At 53.5% G+C, this 16458-nt stretch overlaps 2 protein-coding genes across 2 annotated transcripts; both read left to right on the top strand.

Moving 5' to 3' along the window:
- Positions 1–688: 688 nt before the first annotated feature.
- Positions 689–7192, top strand: LOC119140151 (uncharacterized transmembrane protein DDB_G0289901-like). The gene is made up of 5 exons (XM_037371238.1): positions 689–748; positions 884–1639; positions 1727–2500; positions 5138–6701; positions 6783–7192. The coding sequence occupies exons 1-5, from the start codon at positions 689–691 to the stop codon at positions 7190–7192; spliced, it is 3564 nt and encodes a 1187-aa protein (XP_037227135.1).
- A 3443-nt stretch (positions 7193–10635) lies between these two features.
- LOC119140150 (loricrin-like) lies at positions 10636–12594 on the top strand. Its single transcript, XM_037371237.1, has one exon. The coding sequence runs from the start codon at positions 10636–10638 to the stop codon at positions 12592–12594; it is 1959 nt and encodes a 652-aa protein (XP_037227134.1).
- The last annotated feature ends 3864 nt before the right edge of the window (positions 12595–16458 follow it).

Below are 16458 nucleotides of genomic sequence, written 5' to 3'. Positions count from 1 at the left end.
ACTGACTGTTCCTTTTTCTTCTATTTTTAAAGAAGAAATAAAGCAGTCACTGTACTCTTTTGAAAGCAAGATTGAAGCATTTCAAAGTGCAATGAAGTTATTGTTATGCAAATGACGACCTGTGTTCTTTGTTTCTTGTATGACATGGAATATTAATACCTATCCCCAAGCATTACAATCCTTTCACAATTCCCAGACCACATTTGGATAAGGGTAATTCTGGTGCACCACAGCCTTGTGTACCTCTTTCAGTGGCACACCACTCTTGCCAGCTTGCTACAAGAAGGAATTATTAAGGAATGATTACGGTTGCACCTGTCCTAGGAAATAAAAAGACCAGTTATATATGGATAGAGGAGGTCTTGTAGAAGACCTGATCAAGGGATATGGAATGAGCTGGAAACTTCCTAGATCTTTCATGGTAATCATTTTAAATCATAAATTCCCGAGGTTGCATTAGCTATCAGAGGTGGATGGGGGGTGCAAAAAAGGGAGCAGAAGACATTTTCATATATTGGCCTGTCTTTGGAAGGGGATGGGGAGGCACAGTAACACAAATTTTACTCCCCCTGGGTTTGCTAAGGTTTTTTTTTCTTTCTCTTGGAGGACTTCTCGACACCTGGAACGATGGGCTCCCACCAGCAGAAGGGTGACGGTCAAGGGATGTCTGAGCAGTCTGGTGGATGCCATGGCAGTGGTGGTGGAGGAGGTTCATGCCACGGGGGTGGTGGAGGAGGATCTTGCCACAGTAGTGGTGAAGGAGGATCTATAGGATACCAGACCCAAGGATCATCCTGCCACGGAGGAGGAGGCGGCAGCAGCTGGGGCGGTGGTGGTGGTGCTATTTATCAGACTCACATATCATCATCATCCTCCTTTGGAGGAGGAGGAGGAGGTTCAGGCCATCAGAGCCAAGGATCCATCAGCGGCGGCGGTGGAGGTGGAGGAGGTGGTGGTGGGTCAGGCCACCAGGGACAAGGACCCATCTGCATTATTGGAGGAGGAGGAGGTGGTGGTGGCGGAGGCAGTGGTGATTCAGGCCACCAAAGTCAAGGCCCCATCTGCATTGGAGGTGGTAGCATGGGAGGAGGAGGAGGAGGAGGAGGAGGAGGAGGTGGTGGTTCCAGCCACCAGGGCCAAGGCCCCATCTGCATTGGGGGTGGTAGCATGGGAGGAGGAGGAGGAGGTGGAGGAGGAGGTGGTGGTTCAGGCCACCAGGGACAAGGCCCCATCTGCATTGGGGGTGGTAGCATGGGAGGAGGAGGAGGAGGTGGAGGAGGAGGTGGTGGTTCCAGCCACCAGGGCCAAGGCCCCATCTGCATTGGGGGTGGCAGCATGGGGGGAGGAGGAGGAGGAGGAGGTGGCTCCAGCCACCAAAGCAAAATGCCCATCTGCATCATTGGTGGTGGTGGTGGAGGAGGAGGAGGTGGTGGTGGTTCAGGTCATCAAAGCCAAGGCTCTATCTGCATTGGAGGAGGAAGCGGTGGTGGAGGTGGTTCCAGCCACCAGGGCCAAGGCCCCATCTGCATTGGTGGTGGTGGTGGTAGTGGAGGAGGAGGTGGTGGTTCAGGTCACCAAAGCCAAGGCCCCATCTGCATTGGTGGAGGAAGCGGTGGTGGTGGTGGTGGTGGAGGTGGAGGTGGTTCCAGCCACCAGGGACAAGGCCCTATCTGCATTGGTGGTGGTGGTGGTGGTGGTGGTAGTGGAGGAGGTGGTGGTGGTTCAGGTCATCAGAGTCAAGGCCCCATCTGCATTGGTGGAGGAAGCGGTGGTGGTGGTGGTGGTGGTGGAGGTGGTTCCAGCCACCAGGGACAAGGCCCCATCTGCATTGGTAGTGGTGGTGGTGGTGGTGGTGGTGGTGGAGGAGGTCATCAGAGTCAAGGGCCCATCTGCATTGGTGGAGGAAGCGGTGGTGGTGGTGGTGGTGGTGGTGGAGGAGGTCATCAAAGTCAAGGCCCCATCTGCATTGGAGGTGGCAGCATGGGAGGAGGAGGAGGAGGTGGTTCCAGCCACCAGGGCCAAGGCCCGATTTGTATTGGTGGCGGTGGTGGTGGAGGAGGAGGTGGTTCAGGCCACCAGGGACAAGGTCCCATCTGTATTGGAGGCGGCAGCATGGGAGGAGGAGGAGGAGGTGGTTCCAGCCACCAGGGCCAAGGCCCCATCTGCATCATTGGTGGAGGTGGTGGTGGAGGAGGAGGTGGTTCAGGCCACCAGGGCCAAGGCCCCATCTGCATTGGGGGTGGCAGCATGGGAAGAGGAGGGGGAGGAGGAGGAGGTGGCTCCAGCCACCAGAGCCAAGGCCCCATCTGCATTGGGGGTGGCAGCATGGGAGGAGGAGGTGGTGGTGGTTCAGGCCACCAGGGCCAAGGCCCCATCTGCATTGGAGGTGGCAGCATGGGAGGAGGAGGGGGAGGTGGTGGTGGTTCAGGCCACCAGGGTCAAGGATCCATCTGCATCATTGGAGGAGGTGGCAGTGGAGGTGGTTCGTCCAGTTCTGGAGGTCTATCCATTCAACAGCAGACCCAGCCAATCTCCTGGCCACCGCAGACTAAACACAAGTAGTGTCTGCAGAAGGGACTGTCAGATCAAGAAATCCCAAGATTCAAACACGCCTCACATTTCTTTCTCTTTTAAATTTAAAAATATTTGCATCATTCCTTTCTCTTCTTCCTTGGGATTTTTCTGTCCAGCTCCCCAGCTGACCAGAACCTCTGGTGTTGTGTATCAATAACTTCCAGCCAGGGTTGTTTCATATGTCTGTTATCTGCCTCAATTTTCTAGTGCTTGCCTAAGCAATAAAACTTGCAGTTCTAGAGAGCTTCAGTGTCTGAGTTGTTCGATTTTGCTTTATACCACGGCATTTGCATTATTTCCTTCATTATGGTTTTATTCCAAACTAATGCTGTTGCAATAAGCTCCAGAGCACAAGTGCATTGAAAACCCACCTGTAGGGGAGATGCTGGATTCACTAAACACTCTTAGGTCATCTTCTAACGTCTGTTGCTACTTGTGATCCCGACTTTTGCCCATCAGATAAGGTACCACAAACTTAAATGTTGCAGTCTCTCTACCTCACCAAAATGTCATGCAATGCCCAAGGAAGTTTTAAATGGGTCGGGAGAGAAAAGATGCAAAATAACTCTAGTATAAAAGATTACAAGGTACTAGTAGGGGTGTGAAGGTGAAGCCCTTGCACGTGCGTGGTGGTGCAGGAGCTCTCGATGCTCCAGCTGCACCAGGCAGCTGTGGAAGAGAAATGAAGGGTCTCTGCAACCCTGGCTCCAGCTGTGAACTCCTAGGCAGGGACAGGACTTCAGAAAACCCCTGCCAAGGGCTGAGATGCAAAGCCTAGAGTAACTAGGGATCTCCTCGTTCCCACATGAATAAAACACAGCTCCAGGTATGAGTCTTCAGAGGGAGTTTCCCTATGGGAAGTGATTTCTTTGATGTGGTGTACTTTGGCAATTAGCAGGGAAAGGAAAATAAACCTTCTCTGCTTGCACTGTTCTACATGAGGCAGATGACAGACGGCTGGAAGTGTCCGAGAGGAGAAAGGGTGACCCGCACCTAGAGTGGGTAAAAGCTTCACATTTACATATCCCTCTACCCTCTGTCCTCTCCTCCTTGGGGACCCCAGGGACATGAGCATTCTCAGCACATGTCCAGACGAGCTGGTCCAGCCCATGCAGCCACTGGAACAGCTGAGTTACCTAAGACCGTATTATGGAAAGTCATAGGGTGCTAAAATACCAGTGACTGGGAGCTGCGCAAACACTGCCATTGCCTGCACGGTGCTGAAAAAAAGCCTGGGGTCCTACTTCGAGGAGGTGGGAGTGTTGCTGTTGAACGTCCCTACACTCAGAAATGTCCCAGGACCAAGAAACCCAGGAGCCCGGTTTCAGAGGTTCTCCGGGTGACAGCAGGAACACAGCGCATCCTCAGATCTTGTTCCTTCTTCAGAAACACTAGGGCCACCTCCCAAACTCGGATGAAATCATCCCTCTGGTTGATAGCCATCAAGATGCTGATACTGGATGGATGTTGGATCGGGTATCCTTTACCTGCAGCACTTTAACTCCTTTCTAAAACAGGCAACACCACTCCTCTCAGAGCCAGTGTAAAGCCTACCTGACCTCTGAACTGTCCATAGAGGGGCGGTCAAACAAAAATCTTGATCAAAGCTTCACTGGTGTAGTGGAGAAGAACAGGCATGTGAGATTCCTTTGCTGCCCCAGCAACAGCAATCCTATGCAGTGCAGCCTTCTCCGTTCCCCTGGGCATCTCCATAGTCTGTAAAGCACAATAAACATGGGTGTCCACAGTCCCCTCCACTGACCGTCACCACCCCATCAGCACCTCCCAGCTCAAGCCAAGGGTGCTAGCTGGAGTCCTGCAATCCCACCTTGAAAGTCAGCTGCGGGAGCTGAGCTCACACGTGACACCTGCAGCCAAACTGCAGGCAGCCTAGGAAGTGATGCACTAGAGAGGCATTGATCTGATTGAGTGAGTCAGGACAAGTGGGCTGAAGGAGGACAGTTAAGTTAGTAAATAAACCGATCACCATTCCTTTTGATGGCTCACTTCCCAATTGGGGAAAGGAGAAAGGGTATAAAAGTTGTTGGATCCCACGGTGCTGCATACGCTCAGCTTTGCTCTGTGGGACACGTCGTCACAGCTGAGAAGGGTGAGTCCATTTCTGCTGGAGGGAGCAGTTCTTCTCTTACCTTCAGGTTTGCAAAAGATAAAAGTCTTGGTAAAGTGATGTCTGATGGGGAGTGGCTTGAAGGGCTGGAAGGTTGCACTGATGAGTTTAATCCTGTGGATATCAGCAGAAGCAGGATCAACCCGCACTGCTGAGAGTCATGTTTCATCAGTATAGAGCTGGAGGTGGAAGAGCTGTGGGATAAAAGACTTTAAGTGGTGAGTTCATTAACCTGAGCAATCTAGGAATCTGTTAGCAAAAGGCTCTGTGTGTGGCTGGGATCTATGGAGCACAAAGTACAGAGAAGGAAGGGAGTTCTTCAGTTCTGGACATGGTCTGCCAAGGTCATCGGGCTGAACACAGGTCCTTCTGGATGGCAGAAACCCCGTGACAACACTGGCTGCTCACGAGTAAAAATCATGCTGTTCCTTGCAGGGTCACTGCTCAAAGATGTGCTCCAGACAGACCTCCGGAGGCTGCCATGAATCGTCATCCCAGTCCAGCGGATGCCACAGCGGGGGCTCCGGCTGCCACGGGGGCAGCTCCTCCAGCTACCAGGCACAGGGCTCCTCCTGCTGTGGGGGCTCAGGATCGGGCAGCTACGGCGGGGGCAGCGGGGGCTCTGGCAAGATCATAGTCAGCTCGGGCGGTGGAGGAGGTGGATCCTGCTGCAGTGGGGGCTCCTCAGGCTATGGCATGGGAGGGGGGTCCAGCGGTGGCAGTGGGGGATCTGCCCAGAAGATCATCATTAGCTCAGGTGGTGGAGGAGGTGGCTCATCAGGCTGCTGCAGTGGGGGATCCAGTGGTGGGTCTTCAGGAGGCAAGATCATCATTGGAGGTGGAGGCAGTGGCGGGTCCTCTGGCTGCTGCAGTGGAGGATCCAGCTGGGGTGGCATGGGAGGAGGATCCAGTGGTGGGTCTTCAGGATCAAAGAGCATCATTGGAGGAGGAGGTAGTGGAGGATCCTCTGGTTGCTGCAGTGGGGGATCCAGTGGTGGGTCCTCAGGAGGCAAGATCATCATTGGAGGTGGAAGCAGTAGTGGGTCGTCTGGCTGCTGCAGTGGAGGATCCAGCTGGGGTGACATGGGAGGAGGATCCAGTGGTGGGTCTTCAGGATCAAAGAGCACCATTGGAGGAGGAGGTAGCGGAGGATCCTCTGGATGGTGCAGTGGAGGATCCAGTGGTGGGTCCTCAGGGGGCAAGATCATCATTGGAGGTGGAAGCAGTGGTGGGTCGTCTGGCTGCTGCAGTGGAGGATCCAGCTGGGGTGGCATGGGAGGAGGACCCAGTGGTGGGTCTTCAGGATCAAAGAGCATCATTGGAGGTGGAAGCAGTGGAGGATCCTCTGGCTGCTGCAGTGGAGGATCCAGCTGGGGTGGCATGGGAGGAGGATCCAGTGGTGGGTCTTCAGGATCAAAGAGCATCATTGGAGGTGGAGGTAGTGGAGGATCCTCTGGATGGTGCAGTGGGGGATCCAGTGGTGGGTCTTCAGGAGGCAAGATCATCATTGGAGGTGGAGGCAGTGGCGGGTCCTCTGGTTGCTGCGGTGGAGGATCCAGCTGGGGTGGTATGGAAGTAGGATCCAGTGGTGGGTCTTCAGGATCAAAGAGCATCATTGGAGGTGGAGGTAGCAGCGGATCCTCTGGATGGTGCAGTGGGGGTTCCAATGGTGGGTCTTCAGGAGGCAAGATCATCATTGGAGGTGGAGGCAGTGGTGGGTCCTCTGGTTGCTGCAGTGGAGGATCCAGCTGGGGTGGCATGGGAGGAGGATCCAGTGGTGGGTCTTCAGGATCAAAGAGCATCATTGGAGGAGGAGGTAGTGGAGGATCCTCTGGTTGCTGCAGTGGAGGATCCAGTGGTGGGTCCTCAGGAGGCAAGATCATCATTGGAGGTGGAGGCAGTGGTGGGTCCTCTGGTTGCTGTGGCGGAGGATCCAGCTGGGGTGGCATGGGAGGAGGATCCAGTGGTGGGTCTTCAGGATCAAAGAGCATCATTGGAGGTGGAGGTAGCAGCAGATCCTCTGGATGGTGCAGTGGGAGTTCCAGTGGTGGGTCTTCAGGAGGCAAGATCATCATTGGAGGTGGGGGTAGCAGTGGGTCCTCTGGCTGCTGCAGTGGAGGATCCAGCTGGGGTGGCATGGGAGGAGGATCCAGCGGTGGCAGCGGAGGATCTGCCCAGAAGATCATCATTAGCTCAGGCGGTGGAGGTGGTGGCTCATCAGGCTGCTACAGTGGAGGATCCAGTGGTGGGTCCTCAGGAGGCAAGATCATCATTGGAGGTGGAGGCAGTGGCGGGTCCTCTGGATGCTGCAGTGGAGGATCCAGTGGCGGCAGTGGCGGCTCCTCAGGCCATACAATCATCATCAGCTCCGGAGGGGGCAGCGGTGGGTCCTGCCAGTCCATGCAGCAGAAACGCCCTATTGTCATCCCCAGCATCCAGTCCCACCAGACCAAGCAGGCCTGCCACTGGCCCCCCAGCCAGCAGAAGTAACAGCCGCCTGTGGCCTTGGCACTCAGCAAGAACAGCCCTGCCTCTGCCATGTCACCTTTTTCCCTCCAGACCTGGATCTCTGGGCCTGTTTCTCCCCAGCGTGTCCTCTTCCCTTGTCTTCCCTTGACACAGCATCCTCGTGCTGAGAACTCCCAAATGCCTCTTCTCACCCACCAATATGAAGGGAAATAAAGATTGCTGTGTACAGAAAGAACTGCTTTTACAAGGTTGTTGTTATCTTTTGTCAGTCCCCTTTTTGCTTTCAAAAAGTGAATAATACATCAAATGCCTTCAGCTGTGATATGTTCTTCAGCCTGCAGTGCTGGAACAGATGGTTATTAATACATCTTGCTTGAGAGAAACCTTGTGGCTTAAACAGACCATCATTGTCCCTCTGGCAAATAACGTCCACCTTCTTGCAAATAATGTCCACCCAGGCTGCAGTTTTAATCCAGGAAATAGCCCCACCTCAGTTTCCCCTTCCCAGAGGAGTAAGCAGACCACAAAATCTGAGTTTCATTTCAGGGTTTTGCCAAGCAGACAGCAGCATTATTTGGAAATACGGTTGGGTTTTTATATGCTTCATTTCTCTAGATTTATCGCAAGAAACACATTCATTACGGTATGAAACATTCAGTAGCATTTGTGCTGAAGTCAGCAGCAAGTCCTCTTCAGGACAGGTGTGATCACAGTCTTGCATTCACCACATTTTAAGCCAAGAGGGGGTTTTGTCCATCTTGCACACCCATCTGGTAGGCAGGAAACAAAATTAGGAATAAACAGATCATTGGCCGTGCAAACGCTTCTGCCTTTTGCAAAAAAATTGGAGAGTTCTTCTCTCACCAGCAGTATCTTCATCACATCCCATGCTCTGAACATTAGCATTACTGTGCATGAAAGAAGCTGCTGGGAAAAGGGGTTGTAGGATCTGGCCAAGGTTTTTCTCTCTCTCCTAGCCATGCACACCAAGGCAGCATCCACTGAGGTGTCTGCAGTGAGGAGACAGCATGAGCTCCCAGCCCATCCAGAGGGTGACTGGACTGCAGGGCAGCAAAGGGCCCAGATGGGGCATCAGAAAACAGGCGGCGTGGCCCAAATCTGGGGCAGCTCCACTGTGAAGCCTTTTGCATCCACCCTTGCCTTTGTCCCACATAGCTATTAAAGCTGCTCTTTAACCTGGGGGGAGTTGTGGCAATGCCGGTCCCTCCCACAGCTGTGGTTCCAGCCACCCTCTTCCTCTACGTATGGCAAGTGCCATACATGTGTGTGTCCTGCAGGTTCAGCGTTTCCAGTCCCTGCAGGGTCCAGCCTTGAGGTCTCCACACACTAGGGTTTGCAGAAGCACCTCTCACCACCCCTGCTGAGAGCTTCCACAGCCTTCCCTCACACCCTGGGTGATGAAGAGCTACAGATCCTAGGTGCCCCTTTGTGCAAGTCCTTACAGGTTAAATGCAGAGAAGGGATCAAGGTGTTACGATGCTCGGTAGCGCAACGCCTACACCTCACATGTGAGAGTCAGAATTGCAGTAAGACTCAGATTCCACTTTGGTGATGGGAGTGGAGCTTAGGCCACTGGAGGGAGTTCAAAGAAAAATTAAGGAAGCCCCCTGCATCCACGTTCCTGGTGCTGATGGTCCTGTCCCCATACCAATGGAGTTGCGTGCATGCTCAACCTTGTGTTCATTGTGACAGGGCTTAGCAGCCTGCTGCCACTGTCATGCATCCTCTCAGCTCAAACCCCCCAATTACACTTTCCTCTACTCAACCTCCCGTGAGGGTGGATGCTGTTGTCAGCCTCCAAGCATGTGTGACGCAGTGACAGGATGAAGCTGCTGCAAAACATAGCAGCCAACGCTGTGATAACTGTGCTGACAAACTGTCATTCTGCAACAAGCAAAATGTGCAGGTGCCTTTCCAGCCTCAGGTGTGGGTGGCCTGGCCAGTGAAGCAGGACCCTTATAAAACGGGTCCTGCTGAGACAGAGGAAATGTTTAATGTCCTAGAGTTCAAGGGCAGGGTCTTGAAGGTTTTCAAATGCACCTTTGCAAACAGAAAGTTTTCAAGACTTCCCCCACGACAGCCCGGTGATTGGGCCCCTGGGAAGCTGGAGCTGAGCACAGACCTCTCTGCTCAATCCACCCTCATCGTCCACCCTGGGCTCCCAAAAGGATAAGGAGAAATGGCCCCCACGTCCCTGCCATCCTCATGGGGCCCTCTGAAATGAATCTAGGCTGAGGAGCTCCAAAGCGATGCGCTGCCCCACCAGAGGTGATACATCTGGCCTGTTGAGCACATGGTTGCCTTTCCTAGCAGGCTGGACATGCTGCTGCTCCCCATCCAGATTCCCATCTTCCCAGTCCTTGAGGAAACCCTCTTTCCCAAAAATTTCCTGGGACTCCACTCTAGCAATCCTCCACCCTTGTCCTTCCATCATGCTCTGGCCCTAACTCCCTCCAGCCTCCATCCCTCAGCACCTGCTCTGTCTCCACTCTCTGCTGAGCACCCAAGAAGATGCAGCCAAGCAGAAATGCATTGGGGAGCCCCCAGGGTAGACCCCCAGAAGCCATTTCCCCACAACATCTCCAAGCAAGACTCACGGAAATGAATCATTAGGTAGAACTAGCAACTGCAACGTTGAACGTCATTGCTGCATCTCCTTCGTATCACCTATCTGCTGCAAGTGAGTCAAAGAAGGAGGTAGCTAAAGCCAGGCTCAGTAAATAAATCTATCAGCATTCCTTAGGGTGTCTCACTTCCCTTAGGAGCACAGTGCATACGATATAAAAGCTCACCTATCCCAAGGCTCCTCATACACCTGCCACCAAGCCTTGAACGCATTTCCAGTTGCACTGAAGGTAAGCCCATTGATATGGAAACTTTTTGAACCCCTATGCAGAGAGGTTGCTCCACCAGTTGGTCTCCGAGCATGCTTTGAGTGAAGGAACCGTGCCGGCTCGACACTGGATGGGGTTGACTGAAAACCAGTTGGTGTGCCACCAGAACCGCCTTGCTTAGAGAAAGGCAGCTGGTACTCCAAGGGCGCACAAATGTGGCTGAGTTTTCAGCTGCTGTGAGCTTTAGCAGACTATACATCCAGAAGGGCATATAGTGGGACTAAGTTTTATAGACTACTGGCTCTGAGCATGTCAGAGTATGTGTGCAGATCTCTGGAAGTACTCTCAACCTTCCTGCACACAGAGTTTTTTGGTAACTGCTGTGACCTGCAAAGTGGTCCCTGGGTGATTTCCATCACAGGTCCTTCCTGCAGTCCAGCACGGGTGAGGGAGTTGATGAAGCTGCCATTCCTATAGCACTGCTGAAGATGGGGCAAACAGGATATTTCATGGATACCCCTCCATGTCTGGGTTACTGTGAAGGTTCAGTAGCACATCCAGGACGCTCCTTTCTGACAACACCGTTCCTTGCAGGGTCACTGCTCAAAGATGTGCTCCAGACAGACCTCCGGAGGCTGCCATGAATCGTCATCCCAGTCCAGCGGATGCCACAGCGGGGGCTCCGGCTGCCACGGGGGCAGCTACTCCAGCTACCAGGCACAGGGCTCCTCCTGCTGTGGGGGCTCAGGATCGGGCAGCTACGGCGGGGGCAGCGGGGGCTCTGGCAAGATCATCATCAGCTCAGGCGGTGGAGGAGGTGGATCCTGCTGCAGTGGGGGCTCCTCAGGCTATGGCATGGGAGGGGGGTCCAGCGGTGGCAGTGGGGGATCTGCCCAGAAGATCATCATTAGCTCAGGTGGTGGAGGAGGTGGCTCATCAGGCTGCTGCAGTGGGGGATCCAGTGGTGGGTCTTCAGGAGGCAAGATCATCATTGGAGGTGGAGGCAGTGGCGGGTCCTCTGGCTGCTGCAGTGGAGGATCCAGCTGGGGTGGCATGGGAGGAGGATCCAGTGGTGGGTCTTCAGGATCAAAGAGCATCATTGGAGGAGGAGGTAGTGGAGGATCCTCTGGTTGCTGCAGTGGAGGATCCAGTGGTGGGTCCTCAGGAGGCAAGATCATCATTGGAGGTGGAGGCAGTGGTGGGTCGTCTGGCTGCTGCAGTGGAGGATCCAGCTGGGGTGGCATGGGAGGAGGATCCAGTGGTGGGTCTTCAGGATCAAAGAGCATCATTGGAGGAGGAGGTAGCGGAGGATCCTCTGGATGGTGCAGTGGAGGATCCAGTGGTGGGTCCTCAGGGGGCAAGATCATCATTGGAGGTGGAAGCAGTGGTGGGTCGTCTGGCTGCTGCAGTGGAGGATCCAGCTGGGGTGGCATGGGAGGAGGATCCAGTGGTGGGTCTTCAGGATCAAAGAGCATCATTGGAGGTGGAAGCAGTGGAGGATCCTCTGGTTGCTGCAGTGGGGGATCCAGCTGGGGTGGCATGGGAGGAGGATCCAGTGGTGGGTCTTCAGGATCAAAGAGCATCATTGGAGGAGGAGGTAGTGGAGGATCCTCTGGATGGTGCAGTGGAGGATCCAGTGGTGGGTCCTCAGGGGGCAAGATCATCATTGGAGGTGGAAGCAGTGGTGGGTCGTCTGGCTGCTGCAGTGGAGGATCCAGCTGGGGTGGCATGGGAGGAGGATCCAGTGGTGGGTCTTCAGGATCAAAGAGCATCATTGGAGGTGGAGGCAGTGGAGGATCCTCTGGTTGCTGCAGTGGCGGATCCAGCTGGGGTGGCATGGGAGGAGGATCCAGTGGTGGGTCTTCAGGATCAAAGAGCATCATTGGAGGAGGAGGTAGCGGAGGATCCTCTGGATGGTGCAGTGGGGGATCCAGTGGCGGATCTTCAGGATCAAAGAGCATCATTGGAGGTGGAGGCAGTGGCGGGTCTTCTGGCTGCTGCAGTGGAGGATCCATCTGGGGTGGTATGGGAGGAGGATCCAGTGGTGGGTCTTCAGGATCAAAGAGCATCATTGGAGGTGGAAGCAGTGGAGGATCCTCTGGATGGTGCAGTGGGGGATCCAGTGGTGGGTCCTCAGGAGGCAAGATCATCATTGGAGGTGGAAGCAGTGGAGGATCCTCTGGCTGCTGCAGTGGAGGATCCAGCTGGGGTGGCATGGGAGGAGGATCCAGCGGTGGCAGCGGAGGATCTGCCCAGAAGATCATCATTAGCTCAGGCGGTGGAGGTGGTGGCTCATCAGGCTGCTACAGTGGGGGATCCAGTGGTGGGTCCTCAGGAGGCAAGATCATCATTGGAGGTGGAGGCAGTGGCGGGTCCTCTGGATGCTGCAGTGGAGGATCCAGTGGCGGCAGTGGCGGCTCCTCAGGCCATACAGTCATCATCAGCTCCGGAGGGGGCAGCGGTGGGTCCTGCCAGTCCATGCAGCAGAAACGCCCTATTGTCATCCCCAGCATCCAGTCCCACCAGACCAAGCAGGCCTGCCACTGGCCCCCCAGCCAGCAGAAGTAACAGCCGCCCGTGGCCTTGGCACTCAGCAAGAACAGCCCTGCCTCTGCCATGTCACCTTTTTCCCTCCAGACCTGGATCTCTGGGCCTGTTTCTCCCCAGCGTGTCCTCTTCCCTTGTCTTCCCTTGACACTGCATCCCCGTGCTGAGAACTCCAGGATTAACTGCCGTTTCTCCGGCTGTTGGTGTTGGGATGCCTTTGGCAAGGCTCTGCTGCTTTTCCAAAGAGCATTTTAAATATCCAATAAATGTAATAATATCTCAAAGCTGCCTTTTTGGGGAGTTTTTTTTTTCTGTGTTCTCAACCAGCATCTGATGGTCTTGGAAGTGGAAGTCTATCTGATGAGTCATTTCACTCCTATTTTAATGAAGATGAGGGGTTTCAGTAGTGCATTGGTGTAAATGCAGCTCTGAATCCACCCAGGTTATAGCCCCAGAGAGTCTGTACCTTTGTTTTCCCCCAGACTCAGTGACAGAGTAACAGCACAGCCTAAGATGTGAAGTAACCACAGCACCCAACATGCTACTGGCTCCCATGGATGGTGCAGCCATCCCAGCTCATGGCTCTAAGTCCTCTGAGGTACCAGCACCCAATGACCATGTCTGTGGAGCAATGAATTGCTGCTGGGAGACATGACCACCAAGCTCAGTCCTGATCAGCAGGGATAGGGCCAAGCCTCAACAGCAGCTGTTGCTGCCCAGGCTGGCCAACAACAGCATGCCAATGTCCACGTCCCTGCCATCCTCCCCCTTCCCTCCCAGATTTGCAAACCTCAGAACATCTCTACCCAGAGGGTAAGCCTCACACACTGAGTCAGCCAAGTCAGCCTTGGGCCAGGCAGAAGGAAATAAGCCCAGCAGCAAGTCCCTCAGGCGATGGCACACACTCCAAATCATGCCTCCAGGCTTTAAAGCTCTCCTTAGCCAAGATTTTGAAATCTGCTTTGGAATGCTAAGGGTAGCACCACCTCCCCTGTGCACTGCTTTCTGCCCAGTAGACTTTTGCCAATTCTGGCACTCACTGTCCCCACGGCAAAATGTCTCAGAGCTGAACAGATCGAGTTCAGCCCAGGAGACACGTGCTGCGGGGCTGAGCTGGAGCATCGTGTCAAGCAGCACCACCAGCATGGCCATGACACATCTCCCCTGCATCCCTCCACATCAGTCTCCCTGGAGTCCTTGGTGCTCTTTCCAGAAGGACACCGCATATGAAAGTGCAGAAGGAAGGCACTTGGAAGCATAATCCTTCATTAGAGGAATAATCCAGCCACAGTGGGCTTAGCTGTTAGGACATTCACACCTCTGCAAGTCTCTCTAAGCTTTCTCAGAGCATCTCTAGCACCCTTGCAAAATATCTGAGCCAGGCCCTTCACTTTTGACAAGCTTCTGGTTTGGAGGCAAATGTCTTCCTCAGAAAATCTCCCACTGGAGCCACCAGTGAGATGCCAGAGGGATCAATATGCTGTGCGGCCACCAGATGCTTTCTGAGCATTTGCCTTCCCCTCTCCCAGGTAGCCATGGATCACATCCACCCTTGCAGCGATGTCCTGAGCCACAAGCACTGCCACACTGCTGAACCACAGCCTTCTTGAACCTTCCCTGAGCAGGACCTGGTCACCACCACCCTCTGCCCCACACTTGTTAACCCTCTTGCTTAGCATTTCCCTACACCCATGCTCCCACCCACCTTCCCCAGTCTCCCCCTGTGTTGCCACCTCGCTGGGGGCTGAAGCAGTCCTCGGTAGCTCAGGGCAGGAGCACAGGAATAGGATCATTAAGCAGAAGTAGCAATTACTGCCACATGCAACTCAACAAGCAGCGTGAAGGAAAGATATTGATCAGATGTCATGAGTCAAAGCAAACACTGAAATCAGAGTTTGGTAAATAAATCCTTGCCATTCCTTAGGGTGTCTCACTTCCCGTAGATGTTGGACGCCGTATAAAAGTTCCTGTCTGTTAAAGCTCCTCGTTCAGTCGACTTTTATCTTCTAAATGTGTTTCCGATGGCTGAGGAGGGTAAGTCTGCTCTTTTCTGGGACTTTATTATTCCATATTCATGGGAAATATCTTCATTTGAGATCTTGACATGTGCTTGCAGCAGTACCCACACTGCCTGAGCATCCACAGCAAAGTTCTCAGGACCTGTAGGGTTTCTTGCTGTGGCACAGATCAGATCACTAGGAAGCAAGGTGAAGTCAGGTCACTGGACTGGGACCCACAGGGCTCAGCAGGCTGAAAACCCAGATGAGCCTCTAGTGAGACTAGTATGTGGTGACTGCACAGTCTTTTCAGTTTTGAACACATTTGCAACGTGCAGGACACATTTTTTATATTATTTAATTGCAAGCCTATGGTGTACTTCGTAATGGTTACATACCTCTATAGCTGTGCCGATTATTTTATGCATAGACCTTTTAGGGGCACTACGCAATGATGGCAATAACCCAGATGGCAACGTCATCTTGCATGGAAATTTTGATCTGCCACTCTTGCAACAGTTTGAAAACAGGAACAAGGACAATCCTTGCTGTTTTTACAGCTCTGTGATTACAGTCATGAAGACGAGTGGGGAAAACCATGGCAGTTACTAGATGCTAAAAGATTATACTTCCGATTTTAATTCGCTAGAAATATATCTTGGAGATAAGAAAGAGAAAAGCTCTCCCAGTAAGAGTCAAAATACTCTTGCATTTGAAGATGAGCTAGGCAGTACCTGGTTTTGACCACATCACCTGAAACCTGCCCACCTGCCATGGTGCCAAAAGTAAGCAAGACAGTGCAGGTTTGATTGTTGAGGTTTTTTTCCTCTTTCAGATTTATCACTATCTCCGAGGGAGATGTGGCCGGCGGAATAGGGGCTACAGCAACGAGATCTCCTTGCACCACAGAGGACACTGCACGGGCAGTGGGAGGATCTCAGGCATCCGGGGACATGGCTCTTTGTCCTGGGATGGGGAAGGTTCGGTCATCTATAGCCGGAGACCTTCATCTTGCCAGCCCAGGCCAACATCATCCCCCTACAGTGCTGAAGGGGGGTACAGATGTGACAGTGGTGGATCTATTGTAATAACCAGTGATGACAGCTGGGGGACATGTAGCTGGGGCGCTGCAGGGAGGACAGTCCCAATCTATGGCACCAGTGGGGGAACGGGGTGCAGCAGTGAGGACTCGGGCCATAACATCATTGGCACCGCGGGCGGGGGTGGAGGATCCAGCTGCCACAGTGGGTACTTGGGCATCACTGCGGGAGGAGACTCTGGGTATGGATACAACGCATCACCACGAGAAAACGTCTTAACAACAGGGGGTGGCAGTGGTGGGCCCGGGTACTATAGTGGAGGATTGGGCTATGGCATCGGGGGATGCTCAGGCCCAGAGCTCAGCTCTGGAGGTGGTGGATCCCCCCAGGCCACGCAGCAGAAATGTCCCGTGGTGGTTCCCGACGTCGAGGCCCACCAGAGCAAGAAGAGCAGTCACTGGCCCCCCAGCCAGAAGAAGTGACTGACACAGTAGCCCCCCCTGCTCAGGCAAAAGTGCCTTGGATATGCCCCAATGTGGCTTTTCCCCATCCGTGTCATTCCGGTCGGGGAGCTTTGCATTCCTCACGTGGGGCTGTGCTAGCAACATTGCTGCAAGCACTGCTGGGAAAAGTGATTTGTGCTTTGGTGACGGGGAAAGATTCTTCTCTCCATCTCCTTTTGCTCGTGGGTTGGAAAATAAAACTTCATCGTCTGTGGGAAATTCCATTATTGGAATTATTTCTTTAACTTCTGGCTCCTTCACTCAAAATACAGCCAGACACTCAAGGAGCCTCCTTCACAACACAAGATTTACCTTCAACTTTTTGGATATATATTTTCCAACCAC

The sequence above is a fragment of the Falco rusticolus genome, chromosome 19, assembly GCF_015220075.1.
Source record: "Falco rusticolus isolate bFalRus1 chromosome 19, bFalRus1.pri, whole genome shotgun sequence".
Lineage (NCBI taxonomy): Eukaryota > Metazoa > Chordata > Aves > Falconiformes > Falconidae > Falco > Falco rusticolus.
This window is presented reverse-complemented; position numbering and strand designations above follow the sequence as displayed.